This window comes from Gavialis gangeticus, unplaced genomic scaffold, assembly GCF_001723915.1.
Source record: "Gavialis gangeticus isolate Ggan-Ray unplaced genomic scaffold, GavGan_comp1, whole genome shotgun sequence".
Classification (NCBI taxonomy): domain Eukaryota; kingdom Metazoa; phylum Chordata; order Crocodylia; family Gavialidae; genus Gavialis; species Gavialis gangeticus.
The window spans coordinates 119,558,010-119,575,362 of NW_017728992.1; the positions used below are offsets into that span (position 1 = coordinate 119,558,010).

Genomic DNA, 17,353 nt, shown 5'->3' on the forward strand with positions numbered 1-17,353 from the left:
GGGGGGGGGGGGGGGGGGGGTGTGCGCGCGCGCACGTACGTACGTACGTACTCCAGATATCCCCAACAAAGAATTTGCATAACCTGGTGTTCTTGTCATGAGTTCTGGGATCCTTCAAAAATTTATACGTAGGAGAGGCACAGGCCCCCTCATCTAGCTCCACCTCATGGAGGTTGGGGCCACACTAATCATATGCAATAAGCTGAGAGAGGGGGTGACAGGGATTCTGGGTGAACTATTTAGGAAAGTTAAAATGTATTCTCTGTAGTAGCTCACCATGATGTGAAAAAGAATCAGTGCTGAGGGGGACTATGTTGAATTGGCATTATCTTATCTTATTCACATGGGCTACACTAACCTGTCCTTGTGGTAGGTCCCCATCAGTGTCTCAAATATTACATTCAAAGGACTGATGAGGAGGAAGATGAGAGTAAGAGGAAGGAGATGTGGTGGAATGATAAATGGAAATATGTATTCACTTGAGGAGTACCTGATATGGTGGCATGAGAGAGAGGGGAAGGTAGGAATGGGAATAGTTGTGGGATGAGATAATGTTGTTATTGTAAACTGCTAATAGGCAAGGAGGAGTTAATGTTATGAGGCTTTGTTGGATAATTTAATGTTTCATATCTGTAAATATGTATTAAGAGGTTTTGGTTTTTTTAATAACATGTTGAGTTTAAAAAACAAAAAGCTTCCCATCGGTATGCTTTCTTGCTTGCCCAACATAGACCATGTGTTTTACAGTCCAGGCTTAGTGTTGGCTGCATTTAATCAACTTCATAGTTGGTTTTCATAACTAAGCGCATGTTTTCTTTTTTTGGCAGAAGTTTAATGGTAGTTTTTAACTTCCTCGCTGTCCGCCCAGCATGTTGACCAACTCCTGCTGGGGGAGCAGGTGGAAAGCAGAGCTGTCTAGCAGCAGTGGCAACAGCTGGTGACAAAAGAGGCAGAAGAGTCTCACTGGCTCAGCCTGTGGTGCTGCACAGAACAGGGGTGCGGTAGGGGCTGCAAAGCCCCTCTGGCAAGCAGCTGCTGGGCTCCAGGCCTGCCAGTGCCTCCAAGCCAGCCCAAGCAGCCCACTGCTTGGCCAGCCACCACCTGCGCCCCAAAACCAGGGGCCCAGCCCCTGCAGCCCAGTCTGGGCCTGCCCCTGTGTGTCCACCCTGAGCAGCACCTGCGGGCTGGGCCCAGCTCAGCCCCGCAGTCCCAGCCCCAGGCAGATGGCAGGGAGGAAAGCCAGGCAGACCCCAGGTGGGGTCCCCGTGTCCAAGGGGGGAGACGGGAGTTTAATCCCCCTATACCCCCTTTTGGCAGTGGGGAACAAGCCTAGCAAGGCTCCCCCCCAGGCATAGGTTGGCTGGGGTCCCTGCAGGCCAGGGTAGGGGTTTAAATCCCTCCACAGTCAAACTTAGCAGCCTGCTAGGAGGCCTTGCAGCTGCTAAGCAAGAGAAGGGAGGGTTCGCTCTAGCGCCCCCCAGCTTCTAGCCTGAGCCACTGCAGGCATGTGCCTGCATTTCTGGAATTAAAAATGAATGTTTGTTCACTTGCAAATCAGTTTAATCTATGCAGGTTAGACGAATCTGCAAATATTGAATCAATTCAGGCTCAGGTTTTTTGAGTGTCTGTCCCTAGCTCTCCATCTGGTACTGTTAACAAGGATGTCATCTCTGGAGACACAAATCTAGAGTCTGAGAACTGAAACTAGTTACCACAGAGATGCCTAATGAGATCATCTAGACTGAGCCGTAAGTCCCATTGAGTAGAGTGGTTTTCTTTACTAATCTATAGAGGAGCCTCTTGGAACCCCATAAGATTGGGCCCTCAATATAGTCCATGGCCTGTTGTGACCTGTTTATAAAACTTTTCTAAAAAGGTGACATGAATAGATTGTCTCAAATAGTATATAATTAGAAGTTATCATTCCTATTCCATGATGATATCTTTGAGCTTTAACTTACCTTAATTTAAAACTACCTTTATATAGGTGTATTTCGTTAAAAAAAGCATCTTAAAAAAATCAAAAAATATGATTAAATAAAAAAAAGATTCAATTTTAAAAAAATCTGATTTTATTTTCATTTTTTTAAATTGTTGATTTTTATCCACCCTGTTGCTCATTGATTAATACCAGTTCTGTGTCTGTTATAAATTGCCTTTCTCCAGAAACTTGCACTATAATTAAATCTTTCCCTATGCAAAATAAGCCATGTTGAAGTTAAAGAATGGCTCACTTAATCAGTTTGTTTGAACTGCAGGTATGGGGGAATTGAAGACTTTAGCCACAGAAAGGTGCGGTACCTGGAAAAAAATGCAAAACTCAAATCCAAGTTCTTGGACATGCGCAAACCCGTCAGGAGCAAGAACTCGCACATCTTCTTTACCCAGGAATCTGAAATGTTGCCTTACCAAAAAAATAAAACATTGAAGAAGGTATAAATGTTACGTATTTAATTATTAGCATCAATATGTCAAATTAATCTCATTTCCATAGATATATTTGTTCTGGCATTGTTGAACTATAAAACCAAAAACTTTCTGGCCAGAATAGATCATATGAACTCATGTGGCTAAGTGTCAGTCTCTCGCTAAAGTAGGGGTGGGCAGTATATGGCTGTGGGCTGGCTTGGGCCTGCCAACTGACTGGAGCCAGCCCACAGCTGACCCTGTGGCCCTTTGCATGGGGCCAAGCCCCACCTGCTCCTGCTGGAGCAGCCCACGCCGCACTTCCACCTGCACCTGCCAGTCCAAGCCCCAATCAGCTCACGCAGCTTCTGTCGGGGCTGTTCCCAATACTGCTCTATTCCCCTTTTCTCCAGCATGAGTCAGCCAACGGAAGCTTGCCCACCTGCCCAGAGCGGTGCAGCAGGGGTGGGAGGAGGAGACACTGCTGGAGGTGAGCGGAGTAGACCAACACATGGCCAGCTGTAGCCACACTGGGAACAGCCCCACCAGAAGATCCACGTGCTCGTCAGGGCCTGGGCCAGTGCAGCAGTTCTGCTCCCCTCGCCTCCAGCTACGGCCCCTGCTCTTGCCCCTGTGGGGCTGTTCTGCTCCAAGCTGGGGGAGCTTCAGTCCCTAGCGTGCAGGGCTTCAGCTCCAACTCCAGCTCCAGCTCCCACTCCCAACTGCCTTCCACCCACTCTGCTCATCCAGCATGATTAGCAGCCACTAGTGGGTGGGCAGAGCAGGTGGAAGGCAACTGGGAGCTGGAGCCAGAGCCCCACGCATTGAGGCAGGAGCCATCTGGCTGAAGCTTCCCCCTCGCTGGAGCAATGCGGCAGGGACAGGAGGAGGAGCCACAGCTGGAAGTGAGTGGAGCAGAACACTGCTGCCGACCTGGGCCCTAGCAAGCATGCACAGCTTCCAACAGGGCTATTTCCAGTGTGGCTGCAGCCAGCTGGGTACTACTCTGCTCCCCTCGCCTCCAGCAGTGGCTCCTCCCACTCCTGCCCCTGCTGTGCCACTCTGGGTGGGCAGGCTAGGGGGGGAAGTTTCAGCTGGGCAGCTCCCACTAGAGGCAAGGGGGAGCACTGCAGCTGCACCAGGAACTGCCCTGCCAGCAGCTGTGCGCAACAGAGCTTGCTCGGTCCACAGCTGCTCCCATGGCTTGGCCCCACACGGAGCACTGTGAGGGCAGCTGTGGGCCAAGTGAACTTTGCTGCATGTCTCCCTGCCTCATCATCCCTTCCCTCCCACTCCTTACACATCTCCATAAATCCCGCCCCCCGCCACCACCATAACCACTGCAGGGCTAGGTATGCAGGGAGCAGATCACAGCCATTCCACTCCTGAATACTGCTCCCTCCCCACCCAAAACCCCATAAGTGGTTTTGGTGAGTTGTTGCCTTGGGAGGAGGGAAGGGATGCTGACCTGGCCTGCAACTGCTCATCAGAACTCCCTTTGTGGCCCTCAGGCCCAAATAATTGTCAACCCCTGCTCTAAAGCTTAATTAAGAGTACTTTTCTTAAGAAGGTTGTTAAAGACAGCACTACAATCTTCAGCATTCTGTTTCTTTACTTTTTTTATTAAAATCACCTGTTTAACACTAATTTCCATAAAAGGCATTACATCTCTAGGTTCCTCACTTGTTCAGTAGTGTACATCACTGCCCTGTGCAAATCCAGGGGCACACGCCCCATCCATGCCCTCCCAAATGAGTGGCGGGAGCAGTGGCATGAGCTGCCAGATGAGTGGGTAAGTGCTGGACCAGCAGCTCCTGGATGAGTGGCACACAGTGGTGGGAGCCGCACCCCCTAGACAAGCCACAGCTTCACCCTGCGCCCAGCCCGCCCTGGCTGGGTAGCACCTGCCTGCCCCAGTCCCACTTCTCCCTCACTGTGGGGGCCCGCACACCCCTTCTTTTCCCCCTCCCCTTCTACCACAACAGACTTATCAGCTGCGCACAGCTCTCTAAGGTGCCTAGCTGGTATTGTAAATCGAATCAGTATCAGCCGATATGCCTCCTTAAAAATTGAATATTGGTATCGGCCCCAAAAATCTCTATCGGTGCACCCCTAATGGTGTATTGTTTTGATAATTTCAGTGTTTTTCATGTGTATTTATCCTTGAGTTATTTACACGTACTACACACTATGACTCTGCCCTAACAATAGGGAGAAAAGAACTTGTTTACAAGTGATTTTTTTTTTCTTAGTTGAATCTGTCCTTTTAAAATCTGGTGCCTCACTTTCAGCTAGAGCTGGGAAGTACTTCCAGCTTGCCAGTTGCAAAATAGTGTTTTCTAGCATCAACAGGCTTTGTGGTATTTTGAACCTTAATGCTGTCACTGATTCTGAGCTTGTACATGGTCCATCCTACACCCGAGGTCAGTTTAATTCAGAAGTGACTACTATTTTGGGGAATTAAGAAAGAAATGTGGTGATTATTTGAAAATGCCTGTACACTTCCTGAGGCTTTCTAGGAGAGAGCTTTTTCTTGCTGACCTACTCCTAATCCCACAACAGCAGTTATAGTAGTATTCACAGAAGCATGCACCGTAACCCTTTGAAGAATCAGGGAGCTATTGTTGACTTTGGTTAAAAACAGCAAAATACTCTATCCAAAGTTCCACACTGAAGATTTTTTTTTTCTTTTCTAAGCATGTGCCTCAGGTACATTCCAGGAACTTAACATATAATACTAATCTACCTACATTCTTTAGGTGCAGATCGGAAAATGAAGCAGCTAATTAAAAAGTACCTATGTATGTGAACACATTTTACATAGAAAGAAATATAATGAATTACACAAGTTTGCCTTAAATGTGCTACTCACGCATGTCTTTTGTACATGTAGACTGTGTTTCAAGTTGTTAAGAAATCTGTGCCATCGTATTACATATCAAAGAGGCAGTTAACTGTATTAGTCTAAAGGTAGGTTTGAGGGTGTGGCATAGTGGTACATTTAAAGACTAGCTGGTTCACAGAGCCATGCCTCTGACTAAGTAAGTTGCTGCCTACAAACTCATGCCTCTCTGAACCAGTTAGTTTCCTAAGGCAGGGCTGTCCACCTGGTGGCCTACAGGATGTGACCCATGAGTGGTTAATATGTGGCCCTTGGACTCCCCCTTGCTGCCACTTCTCCCCTCATCACTTCAGGTGCTGCAGGAGCCAGGGGGGCTCCCCCTATGCAGAGAATTGTGCAAGGTGGTACAACACAGCCTTCAGTGCCTGGGGAGCCCATAGGTATAGAAGTGAGAGGTGCCATGGTGGCAGGACCCTCTTGCGCGTGAATGGTGCCATGGTGGGGGGACCCACCTGCACGGTGAGGGAAGACTGTGGTCTCCTGCTGGCATGACTCTCATGATGTGCCATCCCCTGCAGTGTGGCCCCAATCCACAGAAGTTGGACAGGCCTGCTTTTGCAGCCTTTTCCAAACAGCATTTATCAAAATAATCCATGCTCAGTAAGGTTGCACATGCGCTTGTGAGGGCTTTGTCTGTGACCAAATTAATAGTCTCGGGGAGATTTTTTGGTGTTGTTTGTTGCACAGTGTAGTATGTTTATGTAGCCTTTTGGTAGATCAATGATGGATGCATTGCAGCTTTGTTGTTTGCACCATCCTAAAGTACAAAAATACAATCTAATTATTTATGGTATTTGACAATTCCAGGTAGAGAAGTTCCTAAAGCAGGCTAGTGAACCTGTGGAGGAGATGACATCTCAGGCATCCTTTCCTCAGGATAAATTGCAGGGATTCTCTACAAGCAGTGACTCAGAGGGACAGGAAAGTATTACCTCACAAAAATATCATCTGAATGCTAAAGAGTGTGACCTGCTATCTTCCAGCATTGTTAGTTTTGAACCTGAGGCAAACAGTCTTGAAGAGGAAAGGGAAGAAGCATCAGCAAATATCTCTAATTCTCAGAGCTTGGGAAAACAGGAATGCAATTCTGGAAGACAGATAGTTGCTCTGGATATTCCAGACTATCTTCGGGTAGAAACAGAAGAGGTGAACCAAGGTGCATACAATTCTTAATTGCTGGAAACAAGCTGATGATAACACTGCCTTGTAAAGTTTGCTATTTTGTAGTTATTTAATAGAGCTTAATATTTATGTGGTCTTCAGTCAGAATCCCATGAATAGAGACCTAGTTGCTGCTAATGGAGGTAAAGGTGGCTTTGGCCCATTCTTCATAAATTCTGACCCTTGTTTCTTTGTACTAAGTAGCAATTTGTCTATTTTAGATACTCCCAAGAAACACCCTCCTTTCAACTGTATTATTTCTGTAGTGAAGGGAGGCTCTAGTAGCAACTGATTCAATTCAAACGGATGTTTGGACTGTCAGAAGTTTGGTCCTTGGATATTTGTTTTTGTCAATGGTTTGAATTTCAAGGAACATAAAATGTGTTAAAAGTAAAATTACTTAATATGCTAGAGGGGAAGCTCTTGTATACATGTCTCATAAATCTCATGTGATATATAAAACACATGCATACACACACTTGTGTGTGTGTATGCATATAGTAGTTAAGCTTTTTTATTTAATATTTGCTGTACTCCAAAGGGAGATCATTATTGAGGCTTTCCTATGCAACACATTATATAATTCACGGTAGTTTAACTTATTTTAATATAAGATTTGTGTTGCAAAGTTTATTCCGTGTAGTTATGAGGGGTGCCTTGAGTCTAAAGAGGTTAGAACTGCTGGCTTAAACATTGAGATTTGAATGTGATATGAACAACATGAGATACTGAGCTGGGGCTCAACACAGATCTCTGCATTCCAGGCTCATTTTTGGAGAGGGAACAGTGAATTGAAGTAGACCCAGGTAGTCTCCAGAACCACTGTAGTTGCACACACTTAAATCACTCGTCTGTATAATTCTAGGATTCTCCTCTCTAATCTTTTTAAAATTATCTACTTGTGAAGCCCTGGTAATAGCCCCATGTTGGAAATCAACACTGTTGCCTAGTTGCAGCATTTTTGATTTTCAGCCTATCTCTTGCAGCACCAGCCCTTGAGAACCAAGCATCTCGGTAATGTTACTAATGTTGTGACACCATTCTTTTCAGCTGCAACTGAAACAAATACCAAAAAGAAGAAAAATAAGAGAAAGAACAGAATTGGACCACTGTCTTTACCTACTGAGATTGCTGCTGATCCTGAGCTGGCAAAATACTGGGCCCAGCGCTACAGACTGTTCTCTCGGTTTGATGACGGGATTAAATTAGACAGAGGTATGTCATTAGCTGGAATGTGCACTTTTAACTCTATAATAAGATTATTCAAATATACATTCTTCCCAGCTCTGACTGGCTGGGAAACAACTGATGTAAATAATAGTTTACCTTATAAATTGTTGCTCATGAGAATTAATTCTTATGAATCAGCAACATAGAGGTGCAGCCAGCTGGCCAGGACATATGGGATGCAGGAATTCCCAGTTGCCACCACAATCCTGATTGTGATGACATGGCTACTGACAGCAGCTGCTTTTTTTTCTTTTCACTCCACCCTAGTTATGCCACTGCCATGAATGAGTGAATTGGGTGCAATTCAGCATAGCTCTTACGGCATTTATACATGTGTTGAGGGGAGAGGGGGTGGCAGGTGCTTTAGAACAGCTTCAAGAGCCACTCTAATTAAAGCTCCTGCAGTGTGTCTCGTGTATCAGCGTCCCCATGCTGAAAAAATGAGCTTTAGTTAAAGCGTCCCTGCCGATTATTTTCTTCATACACAAGATATTGGAGTCTGCTGGAGCATGGTAATTACCATGTTCCAGCAGATTCAATTAAGTCTTCTCTGATGCGCTGTAATTACAGCGTGTTGGAGCAGCCTTGTTGCATGTGTATTGGCACCCTCTGATTTTAATAGAATTAAACTGAACTTTGACGCCTGAAACCCTGCCCCATTGAAGAGAGAGGCATGATCATTTCAGAAAATTGTGCTGCCTAACAATAGACTGCATTCTACCGGTCCATGTTTTTTAGAAATTTCATCTCCAAGAGATGAAATCTAATTGCTGAAAATATAAATACATTTAAAAAGGAAGGAAAAAAAGGAAAAATTAGGTACGTTGTATTTTGAAATCTGTTGAGTAGTATCTGAAGAAGACATTTTAAATGATGTTTCAAATTGTTTAAATCTCATCAATTGCTAAATTACACTTTGTACAGCTTTACAGTGGTTTCCCACATGAAGAGATCAGACTTTTATAGAAAACTAACTGTACTGGGACTCCTTTTGTTGCTGTTCTGTTTTTTTCCCCCAAGCTTTTCATTTTGAGCACTTCTCATGTCAGCATAGGAAATATGGGGTTAAAGCCACTTCATTACAAAGACCACGTGTTCGTCAAGTCTGTCTAATTATTTTTGGTTCATCTAAATTTAAGGTTCTAGATCTTTTCTGTATTTGCTTGCAACTGACATACAAGTCATTTTCTCTTCATTGAGGTCTTTATTGGCCATCATCTGGCATAGGTACAAAGCGCTGTAGCACAGTTTAACGAAGAATGTGATTCGCTGTAAACTTATTGACTTCAGTGAAACCACTTCCAGGCTCAAAGGAATTATTGTATTGACCCAGAGTTCAGCACCTTGCAGGATCAAACTCATCTTGCCGTAGTAAAATGTATTGATTTGCTGTCTTCAATATTTGAACTCAATTTAGTTCTTTCAAATAACTGAATTTGGAAACAAGTGACAGAAAGAAATGCTTTTTCTCCCCCAGAGGGTTGGTTCTCTGTTACACCTGAGAAGATAGCAGAGCATATTGCACATCGAGTCCAACAGTCATTCAGCTGTGACATTATAGTGGATGCATTTTGTGGAGTTGGAGGAAATGCTATTCAGTTTGCCTTGGCATCAAAAAGAGGTAATCAGCTGTTTTGTTTATATGAAGCTTTGCCTTTCCCCTATATGAGAGTTTGATGTTTTCTTTACTGATTAATTTTACCTTGTTTTTGTTCTACTGAAGTAAACATTACTAATATACTTGCTCCAGTGTCAGAATAATGGCAGCCAATATCTCTGCATTTTTAGAAAGAATACATTATTTTAATTAGTTTGTTTTAACCAAAGTGTGTTACTTGCTGCAGTAGTCAATTGTTTTTTCACATCTTAATGAAATAATTAGAGCAGGGGTGGTTAACTGATGGCCCGCAGGCCAGATCTAGCCTGCAGCACATGGTCATCTGGCCTATGGGACTGTCCATAGATCTGGAAATGTGGTGGTGCTCCCCTGCTGCCAGATCTCCAGACTCGTGGAGAGCCCTTGGCCCTGAACGCTGGATCTTGTGCCCAATCTCAGCACCCAGGGCCACACGGGGGCAGTGTCAGGCCCTTGGGACCCAATCCCATCATCCAGAGGGCAGGAGGGGATGGTGCCAGACCCCAGGGCCTAATCTAGCCCATAGTGGGGCCCTGTGCCATTCATGTGGCCTCTGGAGCCAAAAGGCTGAGCACTACTGAACTAGAGCAATAGTGCATCAAAGCAGCAGGAGCAAGCTGATGTCCACAATGTTAATCTATTTGTAAGTATATTGCATATGAAGTAGAAGTACATATGCTGTCAATACTTGCACTACAATACGTATTAAGGCAATGGAGCCAGCTGTGGCAAACTCATGTGAAATTACATTTAGGGTATGTTTGCTTGGTGAAAAGTAGAATTTCAATAAATCAGTTAAAATCAAGTATAAACAGACATTGATATTCTTTTAAATTAAATTTCTCACTGAAAATTTACTTGTACAAGTTGCTTTCATCTGCTGCTGCTGCTGCTATTACCCTAAGTAAGGCAGATAATGCTGTATCCTTCACAGAGTTTGTCAGGCTGTGTTCAGTTTTGTAAATACCGTATTTACTTCAATCCAAGATCATAGAATCATAGAAAATGAGGGTTGGGAGGGACCTCAGGAGGTTATCTCGTCCACCCCCTGTTCAAAGCAACATTATCCCCAACTATATCATTCCAGCCAAAGCTTTGTCTTCCTGGGTCTTAAAAACCTCTAAGGATGGAGATTCCATGACTTCTCTGGGTAATCTGTTCCAGTGCTTTACTACCCTCCTAGTAAGAGAGTTTTTCCTACTATCCAACCTAAACTTCCCTTGCTGCAACTTGAGACCAATCCTTGTTCTGTCATCCGCAACCACAAAAAGCACTCTGGCTGGGTCCTGTATCCAGAACCTGGGCTGGAGCTGCTGCCAGCACCACCACTGTAACTGGGCCAGGTTGGGGCCAAAGCAACCACATGCTTCATGCCCTGGGCTAAAGTAGGGCTGGAGCTGGAGGGTAAGCAGTGCAGGCACAGACTGTGGTGGAGCAGGGAACAAAGGGGCAGAGTCAGCTGGGAGTGGGCAGGTGCTTCTGGGGTTACAGGCATGGGGGCAAGTATCAGGGCCCTGGGTGCCTAGGGAGCAGGCACAGGTGGTGGCAGACAGTTGGGAGGGCAAGAAGGGGAGAGAAAGGGGCTGGGGTCTGGCTGCTTGACTCCTTCCCCCCACCTGTTCCCCTGCTACTGCTCTCCCTGCTGTGGGGGGGCGTGGCTGTGAATTTTAAGATGACCCTCCACTATACATTGGAAAATTATAACTTACTTATACATTTTCCTTATATAGAATCTAATTCTTGGAGGGTCATCTTGGATTCAAGTACCTATGGTACTTTTCCGACTAACCTTAGTCACTTTTTTGCCAGTTGTGACAGAGGCTGTGGACAGGTGCTGCATCCGAAGCGCTCCAAATTCCACTCCAGTTTGAAGTGTTTCCATGCCATACTCCTGTATAGCCAACCCCCATGCCTCTCCTGCCTCCCTTGGTGGGACACTTACAAATTGTGTCATTTCATGCAGTGGCCATGCTCTCTAGCCAAGGGGAGCAATAAGGGGAATTTGGAATCTCTGTTCCTGCAGTCCAGAGAAAAGTTGCCCTTTGAGGAAATCCAGTTTCCTGCACTTAAGCACAAGTTTGAAATAATCTTAGCTATTACTATATGACACAATATATTTGTAGAAGTCTCTATTAGGATCACAAATAACAGGGTTATAAATCTGATATGTACCAAAGAGCTGTGATTGAGAACCTTGATCATAAGAAGATTTTGTTTTGGCAAGCAATATAGATATCTACTTTTTTAAGAAATATGTTCCAACAGGTGTGTGTTTTGATGAATGTTAATTGCATTTGTTTCCTTTCACCTTATTTTCAGTGATTGCCATTGATATTGACCCTGTTAAGATCAGCCTTGCCTGCAACAATGCTGAAGTATATGGAGTGGCAGATCGGATAGAGTTCATATGTGGAGACTTCATGATCCTGGTTTCTAATTTAAAAGCAGATGTTGTGTTTCTCAGCCCTCCTTGGGGAGGCCCAGACTATGCCACTGCAGAAATCTTTGACATTAGGACAATGATTTGTCCTGATGGATATCCTTTCAAAGTTGCATTGTCATAGCCATGACTCAGACATTTATAATAGTTACCTTTTTCTTGCAGGATGTCTTGATTTGTTTCACATTCTGTCATATTATGTTTTATATTATAGAGGCCTGTTAACTTTGTTATGAATTGCAGATGAACAGCACTTCTGAAAATCAGGGTATATCTATGTGAAGTAGAAACCCCAAGACCTGAGGCGTTCAACATTAGTGGCATACATATACCTTCGATCTAAGTGATTTGCCGATTATCCCACAGAGACTAGTGGTAGAAATTGGGCTTAGAATTCATGACTGCTTTAATTGCAAGACCTGCACTCAATTTGTTAGACTCTGTGCCACCTAAAGTTATCAAATAATTCTGTTGATCACTTCCAGATTCTTCTTCTCTCATTAAGAAATATTGTCAAATATACTTGTATTAAAGCTGGATCTTCTTCCATAAGATTATTTGTATTGTACCCACTATTGCTTTTTTGAAGTCTTAGTCCTGTGCAACATATTGATTAACTACAAACCAATTAATTTTTAAGATAGCAGAAGATTTGCACAAATGGAAGGTTACAAAACAGCTGTTCTTTTTTTTTATAGGGAATGTGGCCGTATGAGTTTAAAGCAGAAGTGTCAAATATACAGTGGGTCATCCAGCCAGTTGCTTACCCCTCTCCACCCTTGCTTCCCCCTTGCCTGCTGCAGAAAATCAGAGTTTTTAGTTGCTCCTGGTGACTAAAATAGCAAGGGGAAGGGTTGGGGACGGTTGAGTGGCTGGGGGGGCATTCATTCCCTGGGTTCAGAAACTGTGCTAAAACAGCAGCTCTGGCAACCTATAGGGATTAATGCTGCCACTGTTGCTCATGAAGCATCTAGCCTACAGGAAGCCTCATGGTTCAGATTCAGCCTGCAAGGCCAAACAAGTTTGATACCCCAGAGCTAGGGATGGATAAGCACAGGGGAAAGGCAAATGAAAAGGCCTAAGCAACAACAACTTTATTTTGTATAAATATCTTCTGCAATCCCTTACAGTCAGGGATGAGTGCCAAATATACTTGATTACTGAAAATAAAAAGGCATTTGTTATGATGACAGTAAACCAATTTAGTACTTGGCTTAGATTTGATGTCAGGCTGGGAATTGAAATCTGCTGGAGCAGCTGGTCAGTTTTGGTAGCTTTCTGACAAATGCACACATGCTAATGCATTAAACATATGATAAAGTTTACCTGTCGGTTAGAAATTAATCCACTTCTCAATCTTGCAGAAACACCATGATATCCTCATTATCTGTGTGGATATTCAGTGATTGCGTTACATTTTTCAAAAGAAAAATCTTTACTTATATACTATATATATATCTTATTTTGATTGAAACTGAAAAACCCTTGTTTTTTAAAGTGGAAGATGCATCTTTTCTCTATTAAGAAACAGAATTTTTACCAGTTTTCTCATTTACAAAAACATCCATCCTTTATTATTGAGCTCCTTTACAACATTTTAATATAAATAGCAATAATAAAATAGACTTCCCGTAACTCAAGAATATTAGCTGCAAAAAACACACGAGCTGGGTTTCAGAGTTATTTGCCTTTCTAACTGATGTTAAGAAAAGTAAATCCTCTGTAGAACGTTTCCAGACTGACTGTCTATATCACTGGTGCTCAACCTTCTGGCCTACAGGCCATATGAGTGGTGCAGGGCCAGGTCATAGACCAGATCCCATGGATTCAGTCAATCTGTGGGTATGAGATTGGCACATGGAGTCATTTCCCCCATGTGACCTTGTGTGCTGGCCCAGCCCTGTATGGACCCATGTTATCCAGTCCTTGGGGCTCTCCTGGGGTCCAGAAATTTGATAGTGGGGGACCAATGGCAGCATTAATTGCCATGGCTCTGGAGACTGCAGCACTTAACACTACCACCACTCCCAAAATGCCAAATTTCTGGACTCATAGGGAGCTGCAGGATACAGCTGAATGACGCAACTTGATGGGCCAGAAGCTGACTGCCACTGGTCTGTGTTATAACATATAACGTTATGACCTGTATTCTAGGAGACCAAAGACGAATACATGCACTCTTATAGAAATCTCAGTCCTCTGCTACTTAGCTGATCACTTACCTATTGGTGGCCTGTCATTAGTTGAATAATGAGTTGTATCCCTTTAACAAGTTTTTTTAAAGGAAATTTCAGTTGTGTCTGTTCTGAACAAGATAACAGATTTCTAGCTAGCAAATGAATGCGTCTCTATAGCTAATTAGACAAAACGCCTCAGAAAATGTGTTAGAAAGGAGCCAGCAAATGAAAAACATGTTGTCGTTGTCATAGTTTTTAGCTCAGTTGTGTTAAGAAAAAAATTCAGTGCAACTGAAATGAAAAATATAGTACTTTTTCATAACTTTTGGAGAAATGTGTGAAATTAATTCCTTCATTTGGCCAGCATCCACTCTTGCATTTCAAAACAATATCCAATTAATAGCAATAGCAGATTAATCAGAAGTATATAATTTTTAATTGCTGAACTGGGGAGACTCTCTGAAAACAAAGGAATATATGTCAGCCTTTTTTCCTTTACTGGTTTCTACATTTGAAATTTTCAGGTTGTCCCAGAAGATCACAAAGAACATTGTGTATTTTCTACCACGTAATGCTGACATTGACCAGGTAAGTTATTGTTTAAAAGGTGGCTTTAAATCATTTAAAAAAAAAAAACTTTGCTGCTGTAAATTGCATTTTTAATCTAATTCAAATGAAAATCTGTTTATATTTTAGGCCCGTACTTACTTGTACTTTTGCATTGTATCTTGCAAGATATCTTGCAACTTTGATGAATAACTCCTATGAGTCTGATGTGTTGTTCCCTGCTCTGTGCTGTAGAAGAAATGATTCGTTCTTATATCAGCTTGTCCAAGCCTCTGTATGCTTCTGGTAGAATATTAGATTGATACATCTTGGTATAAATAAAATCAGTTTTCTTGCATGTCTTGAGTTATATTGAGTTGTTTAACAGTAAAGGTTCATTCAGGTTGTCAGTACCTGAAGACAGCTGCAGGACATAATATATGGAATATCATTTTAAATAGTAGCTCAGATTAATTTACAAAGATATGTTTTGAGTTAAAAATATCTCTGTGCTGGAAGAAGCAGTTTTTTGTGTACTATTGTTTGTTTATATATGGTCAGCTGACATGAAAAAGTGACTAGGTGAACTAGTGGTATCAAGGATTATAAGTACAGCATTGTTTTGTCAGTATACATTAATTTTAGGGATTTACACCATTAAAACATCTTGTATAATGCTAAAACTCACTGTCTTCAAGCCTAAAAAAGTGCTGCAGAGTTTGTCAGTTATGGTCAGTGTGAAATAATCTTCTGTGGGTTGAGAATATATTTTTTTTAATAGGCAAAAGTGGTCATACTTCACTTTTCTCCCAAGTTCTGTGCTTTATTTTCTCCTGATTTACCTTGTATGTTAATTTGAGCAGTATTTATAGCTTTCTTTTATGACCAGAATGAACCATCATAATATAGCATCATCATATAGCCTGATACCTTGCATAACATTAACTATAGGATTTCCTGCTTCATATTCTCATTAGCTGTACTTGAACTGAAACATATCTTTGGGTGTGTTTTCTAAATCTTAATTTAAAAATGCTCAGTGATGAAGAATCCACTATAAATTTTAGCAGTATTTTCCTAATGTTTAATTACCCTCACCATTAAAAATCATGCCCTATTTCTAGTCTGGATTTATCTAGTTTCAGTTTCCAGCCATTGAACTTAAACATTTGTCTGCTGGGCTGAAGAGGCCTCTTACCAAATTTCTATTTCCCACATAGGTACCTTGCATTAGAACAATAAGAGGACTTTGGCCCCCAACAGACATTCATTTGAAAGAGCAATGATCCCAGCAATCTTTCTTCCTACCGTGCCACACGTACATGGCAGGAGGCGTGACTGTGGGATCAGATCCCAGGTGTGCCATATTGCCAGTGCAGAAGGAGCCTGGGATCACAATTGTCAGCTGGCTGTGGGGAAACCACAGGGGCAGTTTAAGCCCCCATGTGGTCCCCAAAGCTGCCCAAAGGTTAGCTGATTGTCAGCAGGATTGGAAGCGTCCCCGAGTTCGAGAGTTGTGGCCATCCCGATCTGCTGGCAGGGACTGCCCTGAGATTCGAGCCCCCAGGGCAGTCTCTGCCAGTCAACAACCAGTTGATCAGAACTTGCTCAGGGCCCTGTCACGGTTCCTGCCATATGTTCAATTTAAAGTGCAATGGAAACTATCCACAAAACTATCAAACGTTTTTGTAATACCTTTTTGGCTGGTTTCCTCTTTAATTGCATTGATAATCTCCTGAATGTGTCTCTGGTTTATGCTTTAAGATGCAATAAACTGATTAATTGTTTTAAGTGTAATATCTGCCTGGGACATTAGTCACTTAAGGCTAAATCTTATTTCACCTTTATATTCCTAAGTATTTATTAGAAACTTAAAGTACTATTTTTGTACTAATGCACAGTTGGTATTCAGTTTTCACCTGCAGCATAGATATAAGTGACCTGCTAAAAGTAAAATAGCACAGTAGTCTAGTGCAGGGCTGGCATAGAATCATGGAAAGTAAGGGTTGAAAGGGACCTAAGGAGGTCATCTAATCCATCCCCCTGCTCAAAGCAGGACCATCCCCAACTAGATCATCCCAGCCAAAGCTTTGTGTAGCCAGGTTTTGAAAACCTCCAAGGATGGAGAGTCCACAACTTCTCTGGGTAACCTGTTCCAGTGTTTTACTAGCATCCTAGTGAGAAAATTCTTCCCAATATCTAACCTAAACTTCCCTTGCTGCAACTTTAGAGCATTGCTCCTTGTGTCATTTGCCACCACTGAGAACAGTCTAGCTCCCTCCTCTTTCGAACCTCCCTTCAGGTTATTGAAGGCTGCTGTTAAACCCCCCTTCACTCTTCTCTTCTCTAAACTAAATAAACCTGGTTCCCTCAGTCTCTCATAAGTCATGTCCCTTAGCCCCCTCACTATTTTTGTTGCCCTCCTCTGGACTCTCCAATTTGTCCACATCCTTTCTGTAGTGGGGGACCCAAAACTGAACACAGTACTCCAGATGTGTCCTCACCGGTGTTGAATAGAGGGGAATAATCACTTCGTTTGACTTACTGGCAACATACGTACCAATGCAGCCCAGTATGCCATTAGCCTTCTTGGCAACGAGGGCATGCTGTTGGCACATATTCAGCTTAGTGTCCACTGTAACCTCCAGGTACTTTTCTGCAGAGCAGCTGCCTAGCCAGTCAGCCCCCAGCCTGTACCAGTGAATGGGATTGTTCTGTCCTAAATGCAAGAAAGACTTTGCACTTGTCCTTGTTGAACCTCATGAGATTTCTTTTGGCCCAATCCTCCAATTTGTCTAGGTCACTCTAAATCCCAGCCCTACTGTCCAGCATATCTACTACTTCCCCCCCCCCTT

The 17,353-nt window shown here is 43.1% G+C and overlaps 1 protein-coding gene across 1 annotated transcript in view; it reads left to right on the forward strand.

The window, feature by feature from the left end:
• The window catches only part of TGS1 (trimethylguanosine synthase 1), a 56,432-nt gene that overhangs the window by 17,999 nt on the left and 21,080 nt on the right, over window positions 1–17,353 (forward strand). The window contains exons 7-12 of the mRNA XM_019527411.1: window positions 2,259–2,433; window positions 6,116–6,464; window positions 7,520–7,684; window positions 9,177–9,320; window positions 11,655–11,871; window positions 14,462–14,540. Coding sequence (XP_019382956.1) covers window positions 2,259–2,433; window positions 6,116–6,464; window positions 7,520–7,684; window positions 9,177–9,320; window positions 11,655–11,871; window positions 14,462–14,540 — 1,129 coding nt within the window. The remainder of the gene's footprint in view (window positions 1–2,258; window positions 2,434–6,115; window positions 6,465–7,519; window positions 7,685–9,176; window positions 9,321–11,654; window positions 11,872–14,461; window positions 14,541–17,353) is intronic.